A 27,243-nucleotide genomic window follows, 5' to 3' on the forward strand; every position below is an offset into this window, starting at 1 on the left:
TAAAATGTGCTCTGGAGCTTTTCATCAGATATATTCTTATGTGAAAACCACAATGGTTTTAGAAAACAAGTGAACAAGCTTTGCTCAAACTCACATTTACGTACTCTTCAGAATGACAATGGCTTTGCTTTGTCTCCCCAATATTTTTGGTTTAACAACTCCAACATTTTTCAGATGTTTATTTTGAGTGCACATTAAATGAGTTAACATTTGCTCTTAATATACCTTTTCATACTCAGTCTTGATATGAAAAAATCATTACATATTTTATCATAACCTGTGCAAGAACATGTGCATTCTTTCCTCTCTACCATCAATCAAATTTATCCCTCTCTTTATGTAGGAACCCAAAAATAATCAAACATATTTTGTTACAGTACAAATGATCATTCCATACTAACATACACCAAACTACAATTATCACTAAATAATTCATAAAAATACAAAAGTTAAATAGCAAAGAAAAATTCTGATGCAACTAACACATCTATATTACAGTACATGTGACAATTACAAACCAATTCAATTCAATCTACGGTTAGTCCAGATTGATGTCAGTCCCTTCAGGCGATTGACATAAATGTGGAGGAAATGACAGTAAAACTAACCAGATCTGGACCCCAAATACATGGATCATGTCCACATCGTTTCAAGAGGCTAAAAGGTAAACAAGTTTGATCATCCTTGTGATTCTTATCTTCAACAATTTTTTTTAAATTCAGTCAGAGGTTGTGGAGAACCTTATGTATTCCCAAGATGCTGAGAGTAGGTTTAATAGTGGATGGTTTTGCGTGGCAACAAGTTGGTGTAGGTCTGGAATCTCAGACAAGTTCAGCATGACACGTTTCCATTCATTAATCAGTTGGACTTTGAAGAGACAAAACATTTTGGCCATTTTAACTAATGGCAATTTTTAATCTAGTTATTTTGTCTGGACTATTTACTTTAGATCATGGTCATTATACTACCACATTGGGAATAAACTAGATGTAGTTCAGGAGTGCCAGTTTTATAACCCATGGAGACACAAACACAATACAGAAGACATCAGTCAATTTACATACATCAAGTTTCCACAAATTAGTAATGTGGTTACAATGTGGGAGATAAAAAAATGGTCCATGACAAGAATTTTCTTGCATACATACAAACATTTGAACAAGGAAGCCCCTTCAAGCCACTTATAGGCCCAGATTGATAGAATGCCCTCCTGCTGACACAGTGTACTTACGTACCAACAAGTTCTTGCAAGAAAACATAATGTACTGTATCAACCAAAAGGATTCCAGAATCCAGGATTCTGGTTCTAATCACAGAAGCAGCACTTCTGGCCTTTGGTAAGCTCAGTCAGGTGTTTCTCCACATTTCCCACCGAAGCCTCAGAACCCCCACTCCTACTTAAGGTTCTGATTATTGACTTGAAACACTGACTCTGCTTTTCACTCCATAGATACTTGCCAACTGACCAACTATCCCAGTTTCTTTCTATGTGACACTTGCACATTTTTTTGTGTTATTTCACATTTCAGTCATTACAAATTTAGTAGCATCAGCTCACTCAATACAAGCTGGAATACTACAGTATGACAGCCTTTAAATAGCAACATGCCAGTTGTTAGTGGAAGACAGACAATACAAATATTTTACACATTCTACCATGTACATATTTGTGAAAACATTGCTTCCTCTCTCGTTTTCAGACGGTACAGAGAAGTTGCATATTGCAGAAGCCCAACATGTTTCAGATCTGAGGTAAACGCTCATTATATAAATATTATTAGGGAATGGAGTGCAAGACAGTGTGCCTTCAATGTCATTTAATTAGGTACATATCTGCAATGGTCACCCAGAGAATAGCTCTGATGCTATCAACAAGCTGAAAAGCTGTATGTACTGGGTTGAAAGTGTTTAAAATAAAAATTTACACAATGTGGGCATCAGTAATAACTGATTTCCTTACTCACTCATGATCAACCAACAACCAGCTGAAAAACTAAATACTAGTTTGGCAGTGTTTTAATTTTAAATTAGCACAATGTGGGCACTATTGGCAAATTAGTTCCTTATTCGCTGATGATTGACCAACAACTACAGTCATGTCCCTTTGTGCTAGATGAGACTTGCCTCATCCACACCCTCACACACCCAGCTTCTAAGTTAATTCAGCTAAACTTTGTCAGGTGCTTCTCTGATTTCAATTGCAATGCCACTCTCAGCTCTGGGATTCACCTATTCACCCTCCCTAATCAGCAGGTTCTTGATGAGAACCAAAATTATATCAAAGACTGTACCATCCATCACCAAAGCCAGACTGATGAGAAGTAATTAGCCTGATGGTGCACAAGAGATTGTATGGATGCTGGAAGTCCAGAGCAACACGCACAAAATACTGGAGGAAATCAGTAGGTCAAGCAGCATCTATGGAGGGGAACAAACAGTCAACGTTTCAGGCTGAGACCCTTCATTCTGCCAGCATCTTGTGTGCATTGCATTGGTCTGATGGGACGTGCCCTACATTTGTGGAAAGAAAGGAGCCAGACAATGACCTAAAGTTTGGTCTGTACTAAAGATACATCAGTACATGAACAACCTGCTAAAGAACATCTCCAGTGTTGTGCAACAATAATGCAAAAACTTTGGCTCCAGAATCCAAAGCTGCAAAGTTCATTGTTCAAAGTTCAAAGCTGCAAACTTGCTTTCCACTACCCAGAAGCTGCCCATTTGAGATTTATGGAGAAGTTATAGGAATCAAATGTATCTATGTGATATATTATATTGATAATGATTACTTAAGGAACACAGGAAGTTCTTGGAGCCAAGGAGCAAGAGCTAAACAGTTCAGAACTGAAACAAATTTGTTAATATTGTGCTATAAAGCTCATGTACATAAAACTGAAATGAAACAATCAATCAATAAAGGGATCAAATGGATAGTCTAACAGAAAATTGGCTAACAGTCAATTAAAAGGGGGCAAAGTTCTGAATCTTGCATAACACTGGCAAAAAGCTAATTTTTCACAAGGGTCAAACAATGTATCCCACAGCCTACAGTGCCACTATACTTAATTTCTTTATAATCCTAAGGACATAAAGTAAAAGTTGAGATGCTACAGTACACAGCAAGCTCTGAAAAGCAGCATTCCATCCATTGAGTTGATGCACAGGTCTACTTTCTCGTTGGCTGCAATGAACAGCACAGAGCCTCGTTGGACGTTTATCTGAGATGGATTAGCAACGGCTGACGCTTCTCCCCTGATCACAAGAAGGATGCTTGCAGAATCAATGGAAGAGATTGTGTATTGTTTCACCAAACTCGGAACCTGAGTTAAAGAGATTTTAGTTTAGTTTGTAAGCTTTTAATTGACAAGAACTTAACAGGTTCTGCTGTCCCTTCATTATATGCTTTTTGAAATCATCTAATTTGTTCAGATCACACCTAGCATTGTGCATATCACTGGCCACTAACACAGAACACAGAAAAATACAGCACAATAACAGCGCCTTCTGTCCGCATTGTTGTGCTGAACTAATTAGTAATTAAATACCCAATTAAATTAATCCCTTCTGCCTACATAAAGTCCACATCCTTCCATTCTCTGCACAAACATTCCATTCTCCTCTTGAACACCTCTGTCATATTGGCCTCCACAATCACTCTGACAGCACGCTCCAGACACTCACTTCCTCTCACCTTAATTGCATGCCCTCTGGTATTACATCAAAAAATAATCATGAGATACAACTAGGGAGGGAGCAGAGGGGATTCACAGGCTGAGACCGGAGATGAAGCTCATGGCTCTGCAATCCATAAGGCCTTGCACAAAAACGGTATTTATGGAAGAGTGGCAAAAAGGAAGAAGTCCTGGCTAAGCAAAAAAGCATATCCTTGTCCATAAATACTAAGTAAATCATCACAGCAGATACTATAAGGATGTCTTTGGAAGAAGATGGAAGATCTTGTTGTTGGATGAGTCTAAAGTGGAACTTTCTGGCCTCAACACTAAACTGTATGTGTAGCATTGTGTTAGATTTACACATCAACCAGGTAACACCATCCCTACTGTAAAGTATGGTGAAGGTATGGGGATGCTTTTCAACAGCAGAGACTCAAAATCTGGTCTGGATTGATGGGAAGAATATGGAGAGATCCTGGATAAAAACCTGCTAGCCTCTGCCAGAAAGCTTAAACTGGAGAGGAGGTTCATTTTTCAGCATTGCAACAACCCAAAACACACTGCCAGAACACTCATAGAGCGGCTTCAAATTAAGAAAAATTATGTCCTTGAGTGACACAGTGTCTTGACCTCAATCTGATTGAACATCTCTGGCAATAACTCAAGATTGCTGTCCATTGCCGCTCCCTAACTAACCTGGCACAGTAGAGGAACTGGCAAATCTTGCTCCATTACGCTGTATAAAGCTAATAGAGACTTATCCAAAAAGTCTGCTGGCTGTATTAGCTGCGAGAGGTGTTTCAACAAAGTACTGAGCAAAGTGGGAAGAACACTTTGAATGCTGACATTTCAGTTTTTGAATTTTTAGGTTTTCATGCTTTTCAATTTCCCTATATTTTTGGCCTCTACTGTGGAAAAAAGGAGCATTCTCAGTTAAATTGATCAAATACTCATTTATGTGAGCATAAGGATGGAGGCTGAATATTTTTTCAAGGTACTGTGCATTGAAATGAGTCTTTTTGTGTCAGTGACCACAGTCCAAACAGGTACTTGGGTCAGCCCACAAGTGTAACCATACCCACAGAGCCAACACAGCATGCTTACAACTTACTAACCCCAATCCATATACCATTGGAATGTGGGAGTAAACCAAAGCACCCGGAGGAAACCCACATTGTCACAGGGAGAACATTCAAATTCCTTAAGAGACAGCAGTGGGAATCAAACCTCTATTAGTGACCACTGACATTATAAAGCGTCATGCTAACTGCTACACTGCTATGCTGCCCTCGGGGATATAGATTGAGGTTGAGGCAAGAGGGGATCTGAGGGAGACCTTTTCACCCAGAGAGTAGAATCTACAAGACTACTCTACGGGAGAGAGTAGTAGAAGCAGAGTTGCAAACAGCATGAAGAAATATTTAAGCAAGCACCTAAAGTGTCTAGGCATAAAAAGCTATGTGCCAAGTATAGTAAGATGGGATTAACATGAATGGGTGCCTACTTGTTAGCATTATGTGGTGAGCTGGATAGCCTGTTTCTGTGCTGTGTTGTGTTGTGCCCCCTGGAAAAGAGGCAATATGAATACCAAAGAAAAATAAAGGAACCGCATCATGAAAGTTTGTGGAGATCATTTGAACATAGAACATTACAGCACAGTGCAGGCCCTTCAGCCCACCCTTTTAACCTATCAACCTAACCCCTTCCTCCCACATTTTTCTATCATTCATATGCCTATTTAAGAATTTCCTAAATGCCCCAATATATCTGTCTCTACCACCATGTTCCACTCACTCACCACTGTTTAAAAAAAAGTCTAAAATCTCCATTTTCCCTCCAGAAAAGGCAACCAAGCAGTAAATCAATTTAAAACTTAAGGACTACTACTGTTAATGTCCAAAAGATGTATTGTCTAAAAGTCCAAAAAAGATACAAATCTAAGATAGGTCATCGATACAATTTGGAAAGAAAATCGCTTTAGCCAGATAATGCAAAATTCATTACTGAATAATGATAAAAGTTATGTACATAAAAGAGTTGAGTAGTAAATAGAATACACAACCCCAATACAGACCTGTCAGTTTCATATTCATGCTTTGCTGCTGAAATTTTGGCATCAATATTTCATCTGTCATTGCACAATCACCTTTTATAGCCCATCATCATAAAGATTAAAATCTGGTTTGCCTGGAGAGCAAATTTAGGCATTTCATAAATTTCCATATTGTCGGTGTCAATTTCTTTAACTCATTTGTCAGGCATCAACAGAATGGAAAATGGTTCAGTAAACTATCAGATTGGTCTGCCAATCTGCCCTGAGAAACAGGCAGCAAAGAGATGCAGATGATAAAGTACTAGTGGAGTCCAGTCAACAGCGCAAATCATACCTCTATTTTTATTACTGTGAAATCAGGCACTGGAGGATCGTATATGAAAACCCTTGGGTCACAGGGATCCTGGGTAAACGGGAAGATTTTTTCACTTGCTGGTGCAGGTATGTAGTTGAGCATTTCGCAAAGGGTGTGAACATCAATGAACTTTGGAGTAAGGCCAGCTCGCACTGTATTATCAGAACATGCCATGCATTCTATGCAGTCTGGAACAAATGAAAAAGTTAATTATCACTTTTTAGCTATTTCAAACGATATCACTAAGTTTCTCCACAGCAGCCAAAAATAGACTGCAGAGTCATAAGAAAATTAGAAAGGTCCGCAATATTAGTGTGTAGAACAGTACAGTATAGGCCCTTTAGCCCATGATGCTACACCAATCTTTTTACTTATTCTAAGATCAATCAAACCCTTCCCTCCTACATAGTCCTCCATTTTTCTATCACCCATGTGCCTATCAAAAGAGTTTCTTAAATGCCCCTAATGTATCTGCCTCTACCACCATCCCTGACAGGGCATTCCACTCACTCACCACTCTCCGTGTAAAGAACTTAACTGAAATCCTCCTCCTCTTTCCTCCAATCACTTAAAAATTATGAATCTTTGAATTATCCTTTTCCATCCTGGGAATAAGTCTCTGGTTATCCACTATTATATGCTCACCACCATCTGCATGCAGAAGTTTCCCCGCAGGTCCCTTTTAAATGTTAAAAATTCCTACAGTACAGTTATAGTTAGCAGGAACAACCAAATCATTACACAGAATCCACATGTTACTTAGCATTTCTACCTTTTGGATCTCACCTCCATAAAGATAGGCGTGGGGTTCATTAGCTCCCAAAAACATGGCTTCCCCTGGTTGTAGCTTCACCAGATTCAGAAAGTAGATGACAAAACATCCAACGTCACCTGGAAATTGGGAATGCAACCGCAGCAACAGCTCACCATTACTTCCTGCTGTGTCCTTACCTGCAGCAGCTGCACAACAGAAGGCTCTTGTTACTGCCAAATTTGGCTTGCAATATATTAGAACATAGAATAAGGTACAAAGCATCAAAAGTGCCAGCACTAGTATCCCAAACCAATGTAAATGAAGGATCATATTTCAGCTGGCAATTATCTTATTGCAGTTTGTGCGATCTTGCCATGTTTGCATTTGTGCTTGTGACATTGACAACAGCTCCAATGTAAGATACATGCAAATATTTACTTCAGAGTTCCATATGTTGACAAACTTGCTTATAAGAATCCAAGAAAAATTTAATTGCACATTAGTTAAGTGCAAACTAATTTACATTTGCCTTCAACATAGCTATGTTGTCTGTTAATAGCACAAACCTTCTTCCAACACCCTCTTCACCAACACATTCAGCTGATCAACAAACGTCTTCTTTTCACAGTTCATCATTCTAGTAAAGCATTTCTTCAAAGCATCAGATACCCGGTGTGGGTCACTGGAACTGTTTTCAAGCACTTCTGCAGCTTCATTGCCTATCACTGCGTGAAATTCTGGGACATCTGCAACAAGTGGTTCAGAGATAAAAAATAACAATGAAAATTAGATATATGTTGAAGAATGCTGGGGTTAAAGAATAGAATTAATTTTCAGTTTGATTTGAAAGTGGTTATGCCATTGACTTTGGAAAATTTAAAAACAGGTATTTTCCTTTAACCATTCAGTTTTCAAATCAACTGTCTAAACTCTAACCACTACAGTTTAGTAACACAATGACCACATTGCACTAAGATGAACTTATTTTTATGTTCGAATTGCACTTTATTGTAGGTTTTGTTTTTCTTGTGAATTTTGTTTATACGTGTGCCTGTGAGAGTACTTTTAAAGTATTTTTTTCCCATTGAAGCTGTGCATACATATACTTGTACACATAACAATTAACTCAACTGTGACCAATAGTTAAAACAGATTTCAATGTCTCTTCTTTTGTTCATCTCAAACAGTTTACAGCCATCCAATTACTTAAGGATACACATGTTTACACAAGGGTGCTGAAGCTAATAGTGCTGCTGCCCTGCATCTCCACTTGACCTGATTTAATCCTGACTACCAACATTGTCTATGTGGAGTTTTACATACTCTTGGGTTTCTTTTGGCTGTTTCAGTTTTCTCCCCAACCCAAAAACATGCAAGTTGATAGGTTCATTAGCCATTGTAAAACTGCCCTTAGACCATGAGACCACAAGACCTAGAAACAGCCATTCAACCATCCAACTTGCTTCACCATTTAATCACAGCCTCTCAACTCCATTCTCTTGCCTTCTCCCTGTAACCTTTGACTGGTCAATAACTTACTCATCTCTGCTTTAAATACACCCAATGACTTGGCCTCTACAGCCGACTTTCACAAGGAATTCCAGATACCCACACTCGTGCTAAACAAGTTCCTCTATCTCTGTTCTAAAAGGACATTCTTCTATTCTCAGGCTGTGTGCGTCTGGTCCTAGACTCCCCCACTATTGGAAATATCCTCTCCGCATCCACTCTATCTAGGGCTTTCAATGTTTCAATGAAATCTGCGCCCCCGCCCCCCCATTCTTCTAAACTTCAGTGGATACAGACTCAGAGCCATCAAACTCTCATATGTTAACCTATTCATTCCCAGGATAATTTCTTCAAACCTCCTCTAGACCTTCTCCAATGCTAGTACATCCTTTCTTAGATGTAGGCCCAAAATTGATCACGACTCCAAATGCAGTTTGACCAATGCCTTTTAGGGCTCAGCATTAAAACCCTGCTTTTATATTCTAATGCGTTCAAAATGACTGCTAACATTTTATTTGCCTTATTTCTACTGTCTTAACCTGCAAGTCAACCTTTAAGGAATTCTACTCTAGGACTCCCAAGTCCCTTTGCACCTCTGATTTCAGAATTCACTCCCCATTTAGGAAATAGCCGACACCTTTATTTCTTCAAACACAGTGTACGACCATACATTTCCTGACACAGTATTCTATCTTTAGTTTATAGGTGAGTGGTAGAACTTTGTGGAAAATTGATGTGAATGGTAGGGGGGTGAAGAATGGAGAAAGAGATCACATAGACTTTATGGCCTGGTTTCCTGCTACAGTGTGTTGTAATGAGATATGGAAATAATTGACCAATACATGCATGATCTGGTCCAAATTGGAAATTAATGCCCATTCCACACTTGTTTGCTGGTATTAGCTGAAGAAAGAATGTTGGCCAAGTCTACTTTCTCAAAATGTGACAAGAGACAAATGGAGAGTGGATCCAACAATGCAGTCTCTGTTCATTACATCACCAAAGTTCTGGTCAAGCTAACCTGTAACCGACTGGTTAAAGTGATGATACCTAAATCCAAAAGCTTCAGTTTCAGATGCCTGACTTCAACCAAATGAATCACTCATCACCAAGTGCTCACATTTCACACAGAGCTCAAGGAACAGAAATGTATTTGCAAAGCTGCTCCAAAAATACAGAAAGCAGGCATACTGTATTTTACATACAATTTGTCACCAAGGTTTACAAGGACATATCACGGTGCTTCATGTCTTACTTTTCAAAAATCCAATAATTTCCTCCACTGGTCTGAATCCACACAGTCCTTCAAATGGAGTCAGTGCAATAGCCATTTCTGGTTTGTGATTTTTATCAGGATATCGATCTGGAAATTGAGCATGGAGCTGTGCAGCTAGTTCCTGTAAGAAACAAATTTCAAACCTATGATGAATAGAGTGCTTTAAAACGTAAGCAATTTGGAAAATTATCTTACAAATGTTTGTTTCAGGGGTTTTTTCTGGGTTGTGTCCTGGGGTTGTGGAATACAGCTAAACACATCCAAGCTAAGCTCAGCAAGTCAAACTTGCTCCATTCTGCACAAGAGCATGAGGTTAGGTTTTCCCCCACCCTGCTCCTGTACTAATAATATTTCTGATCTATCAATTCCCAGCAAAATCATAAGTACTTGGAGGAACAATGTTTATTATTCAATTATAGATATCAAAATTGGATTTGTTTTAAATAGTTTTCTGGTAGCTTAATTTCAACTCTAATTCCTTATTATTTTTCTAAAGCTCTCCTGATGAACTCAATTATACAGAAGTCTTGAGTGAAGAATACCTTGCTACAAAATATCTCTTTAGTGTAGCCACTTGTTTGCAGGAAACATTGAGGTCTGCTTTTGCACAGTGTGCTCCCACAGTCAGCAACGTGGCAGATGATCATATTTCAGTCATATTGAATGGAGGGTAAACATTGGTCAGAAAGCCAGGAAGATTTTCTCTGCTGCTCTTGAACAGAATACCAGCATATAATATCCATCAGTGTGCCAGCAGGAACTCTTTAATGTTTCTCGTTCCAGAAGCCGTACTGAGAATGCCCAAGACCATAAGATATCCGAGCAGAATTAGGCCATTCAGCCCATTGATTCTGCTCCACCATTTGATCACAACTGATTTACTAACCTCTCAAAGTCATGCTTTTCCCACCCCTCCCTCGTACAATCATCTCACACCTGCCCGCTTGTTTTAAATTTAAAATAGACTAAATGCACTGAAGGTGTCACATTTCATAATTTCACAGACTGTTTCTATTTCTATGCAAATTCTCCAGGATTAATTTTTCTGAGAGAGCCCATTCTTAGGAATTTAACATAAACACAAAACAATGATGGGGACAAGATCAGAAATGATGATGATAGATAACTAAAGCCTCAACAACAAGCTTAGTTCAGACAAAATCCTTCAAATGCAAGAAAAGGTAAAAAAAAATTGTTGAATCACATATGGCTCATGGTAGTTAATTTCAAAGATCCACTACAGTACAAGTAAAGGAAGATCTCATTTCAGTTCTAAGTGTCCTACTCCTTAATTTGAGATGTGACTCTTCAACTTCTAGACTCCTCAACCAAGGGAAGTATCATTTCCACATCCATTCCATTTAGCCCTGTAAGTATTGGATAGATCTCATTAAAGTCACTTCCCCTTGTAAACTGGAAAAAACACAGGTCTACTCCTACTTGATCTCATGTCACCATCATAGGAATCAATCTGGTGAATGTTTGCTCTGCTCCCTCCAACAAAGATATTTACTGCAGGTAAAGTGGCAGAAATTGCACACAATAGCACAACTCGCTAAGACACCTTTACTCTTGTACTTAAACTCTTTTACAATAAAAGATTTCCAATAAATTGAGCTCAAGAGGTAATGTCCAGACCAAAAGACAAAAGAGCAGAATGATACCATTCAGCCCATCAAGTCTGCTCCACCATACCTCTCAGCACCATTCTCCTACCTTCTCCCCGTAACTTTTGACACACTTGCTAATCAGTGAACCTATTTAAATACGCTCAATGACTTGGCCTCCACAGCCATCTGTGGCAATGAATTCCACAGATTCACCATCTTCTAACTAAGGAGATTTCCTCTCATGCCTGTTCTAAGGGACGTTCTTTTATTCTGAGGCTGTGCCCTCTGGTCATAGACTCCCCCACTATTGGAAACATCCACTTCAGGTCCACTCTATCTAGGCTTTTCAATATTTGATGTTTCAATGAAATTCCCCCTCTCATTCTTCAGAACTCCAGCAAGCATAGACACGTATATCAACAGGATAAAGGTCATCTCATGTTTAGGTAAATGGCGCAGTCCAACTCGAAATACTCCTAAAACAAATTCATATTCCAGACAATGCTTTCTATGCTGTAAAATTATTTTGAAAACTGAGCAAAATTAAAGGATATATTCCATGTTACAAACATGGCTATTTACCCAATTAAATGAGGTTCTACTTAACTCTTTGCTTACTTTGTTCGGATGAGCTTGAATAGATAATGAGATGTTCACCGAAAGCACCTTGAACAAAAAAGGCAATTGTCCTTGGAAAACATCCTTTACTTTTGACCCCAGAGAATCAGGATGCTCCGAAATCCACTGGCCAAGAGTCTTCTGGGAAATTCTGTTGTTGCAAATGACTGCATCCCCTTTGGGATGTGCTCCCATCCATAACTAATAGAAAAATCATAAAACAGCATCACTTCTCAAGCTTGTTAATAATTTCCATATTTTACCATGTTGGAAGACGTGTTTCGCTAATTATATTGCACATGGATTTCTCATCTTTGTGTTACTTGTTAACATGATAACACCATCAATAACGTGCTTGTGAATAATGAGGTAATTGTAAACTTAATTTATATTAAATTGCCATATGATTTCTATCAGTACTCTTCCTTCTCTGCATGAATCAAAGCTGTCCAGAGCAGAAAAAGATAATTTTAGGATAGATTCATTTACTGCTCTTACAATGTCACTAGAAAGCACAGAGAAGATATTAGCAGAATTTTAAGACTTCATTTTGAACTATACTTCTCAATAAATTAACAAACAAAATTTCAGACTATGTGACAGAGGTGGGATTGAAGATTGATAGCAATGTTTTAAAAGCAATGTCAGTCCTTTATGAGTGGAGGAAGAATCACACTAGGCTCAACGTACATTCACATATCCTCTTGAACACACCTATTGAATGCCTTGACCAAAAGAAGTCTCACCTTCTCTACAGTACTGGTCTCTGGTCAGTACAGACCAGGTTGGAAAATCTTTTTGAGAGCATGTACCCAAAACAGCAATAACCTTCTTGAAAAATATTCTCTACTGTGGCACAGTAATTTTGGACAGATGATGATGAATTAATGAATTTATTTCAATAATTATTGGCTTTAAGGAAAAAGGTTCAGTCCTGGTGTTTATTTATGTGTTTTCATTGTTAATTATTAATAATAGTATTATAGAGACAGATAAATGAAGCAATTTTATAAACCAGCTAAAAATAATATTAATCTTTTAAAAAACAATTGAAAAATAATATCACTTCTTTCCTGTTGTGGGGGAGTCTAAGATCAGAGGATACAGCCTCAGAATAATGGGACGTCCTTTTAGAACAGAGATGAGGAGGAATTTCTTTAGCCAGGGAGTGGTGAATCTGTGGAATTTATTGCCACAGGCAGCTGTGGAGACCAAGTCATTGGGTATACTTAAGGCAGAGGTTGATAGATTCTTAATTAGTCAGAGCATGAAGGGATATGGGGAGAAGGCAGGAGATTGGGGCTGAGAAGGAAAATGGATCAGCCAAGATCAAATGGTGGAGCAGACTTATGAGCCAAATGGCCCAATTCTGCTCCTATAGCTTGTGGTCTAAATACTGCTGTTAGTGTCACCGTTCACTAATGAAATACCGATGTGCACACCATTGGGTCTGTGAGGATTTCAAAATGTATCATCCAATGTCACGTGTAGCAACTGCCTAGCTGGCACCAAGCCGGTGTGAGACTTTCCTGTGAACACATCTCTCTGCTCTCAGCTTGTAAAAAAAAATCATCTGCTGTTCTATTTGGCAGACAAAAATAACTATTATATATCTTTCTATTATAGGTGGGGTTAAAGAATTGAGGGGTGGCACTGCATGTTGCATGCCGCAGTTATTTTGAATGTGCTAATCTTGGACACGCATGCTATTGGTTCAGACTACATGCTCATATCTCCAAAATGAAACATGAACACACGCTCATCTTACAAAACTACCAGTGAACATAACTAAGCAAGAAAAAGGGGCAGATTTGAATGCCACTTAACTGCAAAATCTATTAAAATAATACTAAGAACTGCAAGTTTACCAAGAACTGGGAGAAGAAACTCTCAATCTTGAATAGATCCCAGTGAAAAATGTAAAGCTGAAGACAACAGTGAAGGAACAGCAAGGATTGGCCTTCATAAATTAAAGTATTGAGTACAGGAGTTGAAATGTTGTGCGTTGTGCTGAACTTGTATAAGACATTGGTGAGACCATATTTGGAGTTAAGTCACAAATAAGAGAAAAATCTGCAGATGCTGGAAATTGAAAAAAATACACACAAAATGCTGAAGGAACGCAGCAGGCCAGGCAGCATCTATGGAAAAGAGTAAGCAGTTGAAGTTTTGGGCTAAGACTCTTCATCAGGACTGGGGGGAAATAAAGATGAGAAGACAGACTATGAAAGTGGGGAGAAGGGAGGAAGAAATACAAGGTAATAGGTGATAGGTGAAACCAGGAGATGGGGGGTAAAAAGCTAGGAAGTCAATTGGTGAAAAAAATAAAAGGACTGGAGAAGGGGGAATCTGACAGAAGAGAACAGAAGGATATAGAAGAAAGGAAAGGAGGAGGAGGAGCACCAGAGGGAGGTGATGGGCAGGTAAGGAGATAAGGTGAGAAAGGGAAATGGGAATGGGGAATGGTGGGGGGGGGGGGGGCAATCACCAGAAGTTTGAGAATGCCCATGCCATCAGGTTGGAGGCGATGATGCCACACTCAGGTTGGAGGAGCAACACCCTATATTCTACCCAGAAAGAATATAAGATGTCGTTCCCCCGACCTGAGTGTGGCATTATCGCAGCAGTATGTCAGAATGGGAATGGAAAGTAGAATTGAAATCAATGGCCACTGGGAGACCCCACTCTTTCTGGCAGACGGAGCCTAGGTGGTCAGCGAAGTAGTCTCCCAATCTTCGTCGGGTCTCATAGATACACACTGGGAACACTGCATACAGTAGATGGCTCTAACAGACTCACAGGTGAAGTTTTGACTCACCTAGAAAAACTGTTTGGGGCCATGAATGGTGGAGGAGGGGCAGGAGGGATACTTGTTCCACTTGAAGGGATAAGTACCAGGAGAGAAATCAGTGGGGAAGGGCAAATGAATGGACAAGAGAGTCGCATAGTTGGGGGGGGGGGGGGAGATGTGCTTGGTGGTGGGATCCCATTGGAGATGATGGAAGTTATGGAGAATTATGAGGCTGGTAGTGTCGTCGGGGTGAGGGCATACATGCATGAAACAAAAGAAATGAAGATGAGAGCAGCATTGATGTTGGAAAAAGGAAGACCCTTTTCTTTGAAGGAGAAAGACATCTCATTAGCTCTGGAATGAAAAGCATCCTAAGAGCAGATGTGGGGTGGACAAAGGAATTAAGAGAAGGGGTGGCATTTTCACATGTGACAGGGTGGTAAGAGGTACACTCCAGGTGGCTGTGGAAATCAATGAATTCTAAAAGATATTAGTAGATATCCAGAGATAGCGACAGACAGAGATCAAGACAGGGGAGGGAGGTGTTGGAAATTCACCAGTTAAGTTTGAAGGCAGGGTGGAAGCTCGAGGCAATGTTGAAAAAGTCGACTAGCTCAGCATGGGTGCTAGAAGCATCACCAATGCAGTTGTCAATGTAGAGAAGGATAAGTTGGGGAGTGATACTGGTGTAGGCTTGGAATATAGACTGTCCCACATAGCCAACAAAAAGGCAGGCATGCCCATGCGAGTGCCCGTGGCTACATCTTTTGTTTGAAGGAAGTAGGAGGAACCAAAGGAAAAATTATTGAGATAAGGGACCAGTTCCACCAGGCGGAGGAGAGTGATGGTGCAGGGGAACTGGTTGGATCTGGTGTCCAGAGAAAAAAAGTGCTTTGAGGTCTTCCTGGTGGGGGATGGAGGTGTATAGGGACTGGACATACATGGTGAAAATGAGATGGTCAGGGAACCTGAAGTCATTGAAAAGATCAAGAGCATGTGAAGTGTCATGTGAAGGAGGGAAGGGACTGAACCAAGGGGACTAAAACAGAGTCAAGGTATGCAGATACAGTTCAGTGGGGCAGGAACAAGCAGAAACAATGGGTCTACCTGGACAGGCAGGATCTTGGATAGGAAGTAGAAATGGGGGGTGCGGGGTAAGGGAACTATGAGACTGGTGGCAGTGGATGGGAGATCCCCAAAGTTAATAAGATCAGTGATGGTACAGGTGACAATGGCCTGGTGCTCCTTAGTGGGGTCCTGTTCAAGGGGCAAGAGGAAGTGTCTGAGAGTTGGTATCAGCAAGGTGGAGGTCAGGAGTATTGCGTGCAGTTCAGATCACCTACCTACAAGAAAGTCCAGAAGCTTGAAAGAGTGCAAAATTTACAACGATACTGCCAGGACTTGAGGACCTGAATCATTGGGAAAGGTTGTCAAGGTTAGGACTTTATTCCCTGAAGCATAAGAGATTTGAAGGATTTATACAAATTATGAGGGGCGTAGATTGGATAAATGCAAGCAGGCTTTTTCCACGAAGGTTCAGTGAGACTAGGACTAGAGGTCATGTGTTAAGGGTGAAAGCTGAAATATTTAAAGAGAAGCTGAGGGGGAATTTCTTCACTCAGAGGTGGTGCAACTGTAGAATGTGCTGCCAGTAGAAGTGGTAGACGTGGGCTCGATCAGCATTTAAAACATTTGGGTAAGTACATGGTTGGGAGGGGAACAGGGGGTTATGGTCTAGGTGCAGCTCAGTGGGACTAGGCAGAGTAAGAGTTCAGCACGGACTAGATGGATTGAAGAGCCTGCTTCCATTCAGTAATGCTATGACTATAAGAGAGACGATGAAGGAAAAGTTTACTGAAATACTGACATTGTGATCTTGCAAAATTCATCTACCCACACATACACACCTGCTCTCTTAAAGCTAGGATCTAGAATATTGTTTAAGGCGAAATGCAAAGTACCTCAGCATAGGGTTTGTCTTGTTCAATGACTATCGAAGGGTCATTACTTGAAATTAGTTTTGCCACCTCACTCTCCGATCCAACCTTCCCCCAGGCATAGTGCTGCACAGCACACTTCAGCGGAAACACTGGTGAAAAGAAAAAGAAAAACTCTAACCTCCAAACCTCAGCACAATAATAAATGACTCCAAGCTTGGCATGAGTTAAAATAAAGACACATCAAAATACAAGACAGTATAATTTTCAAAAAAATCATATACTTTAAAAATACAAGCACCCACTACCATATTTAGATAGGTACATGGATGGGAGGGATATGAAGGGCTATGGTCCAGATACAGTCAATGGGACTAGGCAGAATAACAGTTCAGCACGGACTAGATGGTTCAAAGAGCCTGTTTCTGTGCTGTAGTGTTCTATAACTCTATGACAAAGTGGACAGAGTAGGATAAAACCAACATAAAAAATTCTCAGGGGGCAATTAGTCTTTGGGACCCCACAATCCGGAGGAGAGGAGTAGCTCGGAATTGTATGGTGCAAAAAGTGAGTGATGATGGTTACTTGTTAAATTTCAAAGATGAGATTGACACTTTTTATTAATCAGAAGTTTCAAGGAACACAAAGTCACAACCAAATGATGATCTTGTAAAATGATGGAAGAGACTTGGAAGCTAAAAGGCCTAGTGTTGTTCCTATAATGTTTCACGTCAGCAAGGTGAAACAGATCAAACCATCGGGAGAAGCTCAAGATGGAGTATACCAAAGGTGAAATGCTGACAAAACCATTTGCAATGTAAAACTGGTCCATAAATAAGGATGGGAACCAAGGTGTATGATCACAAAGTAGCTTTCTTCCACAAGACCACAAGATATAGAAGCAGAATTAGGCCACTCAGCATACAGAGTCTGTTCCGTCATTCGAGTATGGCTGATTTATTATCCCTCTCAGCCCCATTCTCCTCATAACCTTTGACACTTATATTAATCAAGAACCTAATAACGATCTAATAATTCCTTCCCATTTACCAGGATCTGATACTTTTGATGACTGATAGAGCCTATAACTCAGTCCCATGTCTCAATAAGTCCCAGTATCATCTGAGTGCCAGAAACAAGCCCCAAGAACCAAAGACCAATTCCCCCCCACCCAGCATTACTTTACCTAACTTACTTCAAATAGTCTGCCTGTACAACTAAATATCCTGGAATCTCACAAAATAAATATCACTGAATCTCGGTGTAGACTGGTGATTGGGGTGGGGGTGGGGAGGACCTTACACAATTGATATATCTTTGGTATTCGTTGCCTGAGTTGTTCAGCAAACATTTTGACAATGACAAATATTCTCAGCACAGGAGAACAAAAGCAAAATGTATATACACCCTACAATGATTATGAAAGAAAAATCTTAAACTGGTGAATCACAAGAAATACATGCAAATCATCTTGCAGGACAAGAAGATTGGCACAGTACATAATGAACCTGTCATCTCTCCAAAATCTCTTACTGACCCATGATAAAAGCAAGCTTTAACAGAATTAGCATGTTCGTGGAAAACTGACCAACAAAGGGCATCATGACCAGCATAAACTCTAGGTAGGGAAAAAAATGTCAGGTCTAAAGTTCATTTTTAATATCCTACAGAATGCTTGTCACAGATCCAATCATTCCAATATTATAATCTCACTGTTTAGTGACCTTATTCAGATCACTGGGCTCCATTTCCCACTTTCATTAAACCTAATGGATTCTCTAAAATGTATTATATGATTGCGTAATTTGTTAAAAAAGTGATGTGGAAGTATGTGAGGGTGTTAATGAGTTACATTTATTAGTCTCTAGCACCAAAGTTCCAACTTTACCAGATTAGAGATATAATCTACCATTTGGAACTCCTGATACTTTAGCATCTGCCTTACCAGATGATGTCTACCTAATTTTCTTGAGATTCATCAAGGGCTTCCGGTTCCCACACTCACCAGCTGCTCACAGTGAGTTCCAGCTTCTGTCTATAAACTGAATAGGGCCCCCATTTTAAAACTATCCTCAAAAAATTGACTTGGACCCACTTTCCCATGCTCTTTAGATTTCTAGGTTCACATGAAAATTTTGTTATTAAAGTGTGATTTAAAGGTGTTTTGGGATATTAATATGGACATCCTCCTGGGTTGGAGGACTGTATGTGCATGGGTGGGTGGGAGGAACAGAGTTTCTTTGCTGTTGTTGACGTCGCTTTCCATGTTTTATGTTGTTCTGCTGAGCATTGTGATCACGCTACATTGGCGCCTGAATGTGTGGCGACACAAGCTTGTTATGCTGAAAGGGCCCGTTATAACTCCAAATAAAATTAAATTTAAACTGATGTATTTCACTGTTATGAACACACACAAAATGCTGGCAGAACTTAGCATTCCAGGCAGCGTCTATGGAAAAAAGTACAGTTGACGTTTCGGGCCAAGACCCTTCAGCAGAACTATTTCACTGTATGTTTTGATGTGATCAATAAATTTGAATCTGGAATCTTGAATAACTTCTAGTAGTCCTGTGGATAACATCCAATTGTCCAAAAACAAAACACACACGTGATACTCTAACACCAATATCCCAAGTGTACCACGTTATCAGAGGTTTTTTGTATAAAGGTAGACCTGAGAAACAAAATGAGTGCAAGAAGGGGAAAGACAAAATTTTGTTGGTACAGTAGCACAAAAACTGCTTTGAAAAAGGAGGTAGTGTAGCGGTGTGCTACAAGCAGCGCTAAAATTACGACACGGAGTCGGTAACTGCAGTCGAAGGAAAAACTTTATTCGAAAACTTCAGCCTCACTTTTAAGCCTCTGTCAACCGGCCCCCCATGGCGAAGAGGCTCCAAAGCTCTGTGCTCGCAAACCCCCGTAGGCTATCTAATTGTGAGTCGGTTCGCATACGCTAGGAAATGAGCCGCCACATAACCCCCCCCCAGAACCGGCGATACACCCCCCAATGTCCACAGCCTGGGCCAGAACCTGCTTGGGAGGTCGGCCTCTGCGCCGAGGCGCCGGAAACTCGGCCGGTTGCGCCAGGTCCACATGGGCCGGCTTGAGGCGGTCCACCGTGAAAACCTCCTCCTTCCCCCCAACGTCCAGCACGAACGTGGACCCGTTGTTCCGGAGCACCGTAAACGGCCCCTCGTATGGCCGCTGCAGCGGTGGCCGATGCCCGCCCCTTCGTACAAACACAAACTTACAGTTCCGTAGGTCTTTGGGTACGCAGGTCGGGTGCCGCCCATGCTGTGAAGTGGGTATGGGGGCCAGGTTACCGAGCTTCTCGCGAAGTCTGCCCAGGACTGCAGCGGGTTCTTCCTCTTGCCCCCTCGGGGCTGGCAGGAACTCCCCGGGGACGGCCAGGGGCGCGCCGTATACCAACTCGGCCGACGAGGCGTGCAGGTCGTCCTTGGGCGCTGTGCGGATGCCGAGAAGGACCCAGGGAAGCTCGTCCGCCCAGTTGGCTCCTCGCAGGCGGGCCATGAGGGCCGACTTCAGGTGACGGTGGAAACGCTCCACTAGCCCGTTCGACTGTGGGTGGTAGGCAGTGGTGTGGTGCAGCTGAGTCCCCAAAAGGCTGGCCATAGCTGACCACAGGCTGGAGGTGAACTGGGCGCCTCTGTCGGAGGTAATGTGGGCTGGTACACCAAAGCGGGATATCCAGGTGGCGATCAGGGCTCGGGCGCAAGATTCGGAGGTGGTGTCGGTGAGCGGGACCGCCTCTGGCCATCTTGTGAACCGGTCCACGATAGTCAGGAGGTAACGCGCTCCGCGCGACACTGGCAGGGGGCCCACGATATCCACATGAATGTGGTCGAAACGCCGGTGGGCGGGATGGAACTGCTGCGGTGGGGCTTTGGTGTGCCGCTGAACCTTGGCCGTCTGGCAGTGCATGCACGTCCTGGCCCATTCACTGACCTGTTTGCGGAGTCCGTGCCAAACGAACCTGCTGGAAACCATCCGGACAGTTGTCCGGATGGAGGGATGCGCCAAGTTATGAATGGAGTCGAAAACACGTCGCCGCCAGGCTGCGGGGACGACCGGACGGGGCTGGCTGGTGGCGACGTCACAGAGTAGGGTCCTCTCACCTGGGCCCACGGGGAGGTCCTGGAGCTGCAAACCAGAGACTGCAGTCCTGTAACTCGGAATCTCCTCATCTACCTGCTGTGCCTCTGCCAGTGCCTCAAAGTCTACCCCTTGGGAAAGGGCATGAACGGTAGGACGAGAGAGCGCATCCGCCACGACATTGTCCTTACCCGAGACGTGCCGGACATCCATTGTGTATTCAGAGATGTAGGACAGGTGGCGTTGCTGGCGGGATGACCAGGGGTCGGATGCTTTCGTAAACGCAAAGGTAAGCGGTTTGTGGTCCGTGAACACGGTGAAGGGCCGACCTTCTAGGAAGTACCTGAAATGCCGGATTGCCAGGTAGAGCGCCAACAGTTCCCGGTCAAAAGCACTGTACTTGAGCTCGGGTGGCCGCAGGTGTTTGCTGAAAAACGCCAGGGGTTGCCAGCGACCTGCGATGAGCTGCTCCAGCACCCAACCGACTGCCGTGTTTGATGCGTCCACTGTGAGGGCGGTAGGGGTGTCCATTCTGGGATGTACTAGCATTGCGGCGTCAGCCAAAGCTTCCTTCGTTTGAACGAAAGCGGCGGCGGACTCCTCGTCCCAGGTAATGTCCTTGCTCGGACCCGACATCAGGGCGAACAGGGGGCGCATGATCCGGGCAGCTGAAGGGAGGAAGCGGCGGTAGAAATTGACCATACCTACGAATTCCTGAAGGCCTTTGATCGTGGTGGGTCGGGGGAAGTGGCGGACCGCATCTACCTTAGCGGGCAGAGGGGTTGCCCCGTCTTTAGTAATCCTGTGGCCCAGGAAGTCAATGGTATCAAGTCCGAACTGGCATTTGGCAGGGTTGATTGTAAGACCGTACTCACTCAGTCGGGCGCAGAGTTGACGGAGGTGGGACAGATGCTCCTGACGACTGCCGCTGGCTATGAGGATGTCATCCAAATAGATGAACGCGAAGTCCAGGTCCCGTCCCACCGCGTCCATTAACCGCTGGAACGTCTGTGCGGCATTCTTCAGGCCGAACGGCATGCGGAGGAACTCGAAGAGGCCAAACGGGGTGATGAGAGCCGTCTTGGGGACGTCGTCAGGATGCATCGGGATTTGATGGTACCCTCGGACAAGGTCGACCTTGGAGAAGATCCGGGCGCCGTGCAGGTTTGCCGCAAAGTCCTGAATGTGCGGCACAGGGTAGCGGTCCGGTGTGGTAGCCTCGTTCAGCCTGCGGTAGTCGCCGCACGGTCTCCAGCCCCCCGTCGCTTTGGGCACCATGTGCAGGGGGGAAGCCCAGGGGCTGTCGGACCGCCGGATGATCCCCAATTCCTCCATTCTCTGGAACTCCTCCTTCGCCAGTCGGAGCTTGTCCGGGGGAAGCCGCCGAGCACGGGCATGGAGGGGTGGTCCCTGTGTCGGGATGTGGTGCTGTACGCCGTGCCTGGGCATGGCTGCTGTGAACTGCGGTGCCAGAACCGATGGGAACTCCGCCAGGACCCTGGTGAAGTCGTTGTCGGACAGCGTGATGGAGCCGAGGTGAGGGGCTGGCAACTGGGCCGCGCCCAGGGAGAACGTCTGAAAGGTCTCGGCGTGTACCAGTCTCTTCCTGGGCAGGTCAACCAGCAGGCTGTGAGCCCGCAAAAAATCCGCACCCAGAAGCGGTTGGGCTACGGCGGCCAGTGTGGTCCCACGTGAACTGGCTGGGGCCGAACTGTAGCTGCACCTGACGGGTGCCATAGGTCCTTACTGTGCTGCCATTCACGGCCCTCAGGGGGGGACCCGGTGCCCTGCTGCGAGTGTCGTAACTTGTCGGAGGTAAAACGCTGATCTCGGCACCAGTATCGACCAAAAACCGGCGTCCTGACCTTCTATCCCACACATACAGGAGGCTATCCCGATGGCCAGCCGCCGTAGCCATCAGCGGCGGCTGGCCCTGGCGTTTCCCGGGAACTTGCAGGGCGGGCGACAACAGCGGGCTTCTGCGCCCCACCGCTGGTGGTAGAAGCACCAGTGGTCATTGGGCCGGGGGTTAGTGGGCTCTGCGGCCGGGCCTGGACTGGTTTGCTGCTGGGAGCGTGGCTGGGAGATCTGTGCGATGGACGCCCCGCTCACCTTTTTGGCGTTCCACAGCAAGTCCGCCCGGGCTGCCACCTTCCGGGGGTCACTGAAATCCGCGTCGGACAGCAGCAGGCGTATGTCCTCGGGCAGCTGCTCCAGGAATGCCTGCTCAAACATGAGGCCTGTGTGTCCCTCGGCCAGAGACAACATCTCGTTCATTAAAGCCGATGGAGGTCTGTCGCCCAAGCCATCCAGGTGCAGTAAACGGGCAGCCCGCTCGCGCCGAGAGAGTCCGAAAGTCCTGAGGAGCAGGGCTTTGAATTCCGTGTACTTGCCGTCTACCGGGGGCGACTGTACAAACTCCGCGACCTGGGCAGCTGTGTCCTGGTCGAGGGAGCCCACCACGTAGTAGTAGCGGGTGTCTTCTGAGGTGATCTGGCGAACGTGGAATTGGGCTTCGGCTTGCTGGAACCATAGGTCCGGGCGCTGTGTCCAGAAACCCGGCAGTTTCAACGAAACCGCATGAACAGAGGCGGCGTCGGTCATTTCTGGTCCAAAAATCGTTTGGACCGTCGGGGTCACCAATTGTAGCGGTGTGCTACAAGCAGCGCTAAAATTACGACACGGAGTCGGTAACTGCAGTCGAAGGAAAAACTTTATTCGAAAACTTCAGCCTCACTTTTAAGCCTCTGTCAACCGGCCCCCCATGGCGAAGAGGCTCCAAAGCTCTGTGCTCGCAAACCCCCGTAGGCTATCTAATTGTGAGTCGGTTCGCATACGCTAGGAAATGAGCCGCCACAGTAGCAACAAATTCCATAATAGATTTCAAACAGAAAATTGGCTGAATATTTGACTTGGCCAAAGTAGGTTGGTGTGGAATATTCAAAAGGCTAGCAGCACAAGAGTATTGACCACACCATATTTCATAAAGACTCTGTACACTTTGAATATGAGAATGAACACCAGTCCCTCTGTAGCGTTGATTTCAAATTTTAATATACAGAGAAGATAAGACAGATTAATTAATCACACCTTTCTTAATTAAACAACCAGTCACAATCTGCATAGGCCTCAAATCCTTCATGTTATACCATTACTTATGTCATCTACATATCAGAACAAAATTGCATTACTGCTGCCTCTGCACAGGGTATAATTGTCCCTCGGTACTTATCGGGTATCAATCACTAGTGACCTATAGATCAGGTCTTTGACCTCTCCACACATCCTTCATTTATTGAACCGTAATCACAGCAGCAAACATTAATCAAGCAATCATCTGAACTCACTCAAAATAGTCAGCATCCCTGAAGTTTCATAACTACTTTAAAAATTTACCAATTTTAAAATACCATGCAGGTTAATATACACCAACAATTGCCATGTGTCATAAAAATCAAAATACTAATACTGAACATTTCATGGCAAAGAACTACAAACACAAGAAGATATGCAATGGCCAGAGGACAAATGGACCCTGTTGCAAACAAGGCACAATTAATCAATCCTACCAAAGATTCAAAAGCATTACAACAGATAATATATATAAAAGCATTATTTTAGCCTCAATTCTCAAAAGGAATCAAGCTACATTGAAAAACATTTAGTACAAATAAAGTGGTTATTCTTAATTACATATTATTTATTCAGACCCTACAAATCACTTCTCCATTTTCTTCTGTTCCTTTCATGTGCATTTCAAAACAAATTTAATTACTTTAATTTAATTTTTAATTGAGAAACAGCACAGAATAGGTAGGCCCTTTCAGCCATGCCACTTAGCAATCCCCCAGTTCAATTCTAGCCTGATCAGAGGACAATGTACAGTGACCAATTAATCAATTGGTACATCTTTGGACTGTGGGAGGAAACTGGAATACACAAAGGAAACCCACAAAGTCACAGGAAAAACATATGAACTCTTTACAGGCAGTGGTGGGAATGGAACCCAGGTTGCTTGTACTGTAAAGTGCTAACCACTACATTACCATGCCATACCAAAAGGTTCTTGGTCTGATACGTTGACAGGTTATTCTCATCCATTGATGCTGCCTGACTTTCTGAGCTCCTCCAGCATTTTGTGTACTACTCAAGATTTCCAAATCTCTCGCATTAATTACTTGATAATTTCATTTTTTAAATTACTTTCCACATATTTTCTAGTTACATACAGCATTCTGAGGTAGTTTGTTCAAAGTAAAATAGAAGTCTCGGCCTGTAACATTTTACAATGCAATTTACTTTTCAAAGAGTATTATTGCTATGATTTTGGAAGCATGGCGGCCAATTTGACAGATCCTAAAACATTACAACACAAACCAGATCAACTGGTTTTAAAAAATGCTGCTCAAGATAAATATTGCCATGTTTTACATTCACTGAAGGAAGTAATTTTAATTAATTTCTCATCTAGAAGCCAAGAACTCTTATGGAGCAATACATTCTCCAATTCTACACCACAAATGTCTAACTGGATTTTAATGCACAAAACTCTGGAGCAGAATTTTAACTTTCAGCTAGTCCAGAACCTTTAAAGCTACAGATATCAATCACTGGTGACTTTACAGATCAGGTCTTTGAACCCTTCACACATCTTTGGTTGACTTGCTGGACTGCAAGCACAGTGACCTTCATTAATCAAAGCTATATTTTTCAGGTCAATGAAAACCCAGAATGCCTCAAAAATTGCTAAGACTGCCTAACCAAGACTCCCAGCTGTTTCTGTTTTCAAGGAGGGGGTGGGGGTGGGGGGGGGGGGGATTGCCCAAAATTATACTTCGAACTGCACAGACTCAAAGGACAAGCTGGCTTTTTTGCTGTGGATTCATAGAGCCTGACAGGATAAGCTCCATACCAATATGTACATGTGCACAGATTCAAATTATTGGTATCACGGGCATCTGTACACTATATATAAATACCACAAAAATTAGCTTTTTGATGCAGCAAAACAGTCTACTTCAAGATGAGGACAAACACAATTTAGAAAACTTAAATTGTGCACGATTTACACGTGTGCAAAACAAACATAACAAGACTAGTGGAACACACACAAAATGCTGGAGGAGCCCAGGTCAGGTTGCATCTATGGACAGGAAATGAACGATCCTTATTTTGGGCCAAGACACTAGCATACAATTCTGAAAATATAAGAAAATTACTAGATAGACACTGTTCTAGAGGTCACTTACGATAATATATAAAGAAATACCCAAATGAAATGGGAATACAACTGGGTCTATTACCATACAAGAAATGAAAGGATGTCTGCATTATTTTAGATATTGAAACTATCACATTGTTAATAATCTTGCATTTCCTGCTCCACCTGAGACATAAGTGAAGGGGTGGGGGGAAAGAGGGGGTAATTAATGGAGTGTGGAAGAAGGGATAATTAATGTATGGAAAGAGGGCGTAATTAATGGAATGAGAAAGGGGGGAGTGGGCGGGAGTCGGGAGGCTTTGAAAGCTCGGGGTAGGAGAAGACACAGAAAGACAGTGGGTTCGGGTGAGGGGACAGATGGTGATGGGAGCGTGTGTGAGTGGAGGCTGCTCGAGACCAATTCATCAAAAATGCAGCCACGCTGACCTCTAAAAGGACTAGTCCCATTTCCCCGTGGAAAACATCCGCAGCCCCCTACCCGCAGAAATACCTCGTTCCCGTAAACAGGGCGTGACAGTCACCGTCACTCTAGGTCTGACTGATCTTCACACTACCCTCACCTCTCACCGCCGCCATCACTGCCTTCTCAGGCAGACAATCTGTGCGTGACCAGGTCATCACCATGCGTACGAACGTACGGTGCGTCTCTTAATGCATTCTGGGAATTGCAGTTTATTTTAAGTATGGTTAACGTTTAAACGTGCAGGTAACATGCACAAAATGCTGGAGGAACTCAGCAGACCAGGCATCTATGGAAAAGAATAAACAGTCGACGTTTCAGCCGAGATCCTTCATAGATTTGGAGGGGAAAAGATGAGAAGTCAGAGTAAGAAGGTGGGGCGAGGGCAGGAAAAAATACAAGGTAGTAGGTAATCGGTGACCCTGTCCTGCTGAAGGGTCCCGGCCTGAAACGTCGACCGTACTCCTTTCCATAGATGCTGCCTGGCCTGCTGAGTTCCTCCAGCATTTTATGTGTGTTGCTTGGATTTCCAGCGTCTACAGAATTTCTCTTGATGGGTGAAACAAGGTGGAGGGGTGAGGAAAAGAGCTGGGGAATCGATTGGTTAAAGATGAGGGGCTGCAGAAGGAGGAAACTGATAAAAGACGACAGTAAGTCGAGGAAGAAAGGGAAGGGGGAGGAGTACCAGAGGGAGGAGATGGGTAGGTAAGGAGATAAGGTGAGAGAGAGAAATGGGAATAGGGAATGGTGAAGGAGAGGGGTGGGGGGGGGGGGGAGAATTATCAGAAGTTCCGTAAATTGATGTTCACGTCACCGGGTTGGAGGCTACCAAGGTGGAATATAAGATGTTGCTTCTCCATCTTGAGTGGCCT

At 43.1% G+C, this 27,243-nt stretch overlaps 1 protein-coding gene across 3 annotated transcripts; it reads right to left on the minus strand.

The window, feature by feature from the left end:
- Positions 1-164: 164 nt before the first annotated feature.
- mpi (mannose phosphate isomerase) lies at positions 165-26,515 on the minus strand. Of its 3 annotated transcripts, none has more exons than XM_059946630.1 (8): positions 26,472-26,515; positions 16,602-16,729; positions 11,850-12,050; positions 9,601-9,742; positions 7,403-7,582; positions 6,869-7,042; positions 6,062-6,270; positions 165-3,320 (listed from the first exon to the last, which is right to left on the minus strand). In XM_059946630.1, exons 1-8 carry the CDS (start codon positions 26,485-26,487, stop codon positions 3,108-3,110), a joined length of 1,263 nt encoding a protein of 420 aa, XP_059802613.1. In that variant the 5' UTR covers positions 26,488-26,515; the 3' UTR covers positions 165-3,107. The 3 variants fall into 3 exon arrangements, with proteins under 3 accessions (XP_059802613.1, XP_059802614.1, XP_059802615.1); XM_059946631.1 differs by having other exon boundaries at positions 26,402-26,503; XM_059946632.1 differs by lacking the exon at positions 26,472-26,515 and adding an exon at positions 26,390-26,413.
- Positions 26,516-27,243: the final 728 nt, after the last annotated feature.

This window comes from Hypanus sabinus, chromosome 21 (assembly GCF_030144855.1).
Source record: "Hypanus sabinus isolate sHypSab1 chromosome 21, sHypSab1.hap1, whole genome shotgun sequence".
Lineage (NCBI taxonomy): Eukaryota > Metazoa > Chordata > Chondrichthyes > Myliobatiformes > Dasyatidae > Hypanus > Hypanus sabinus.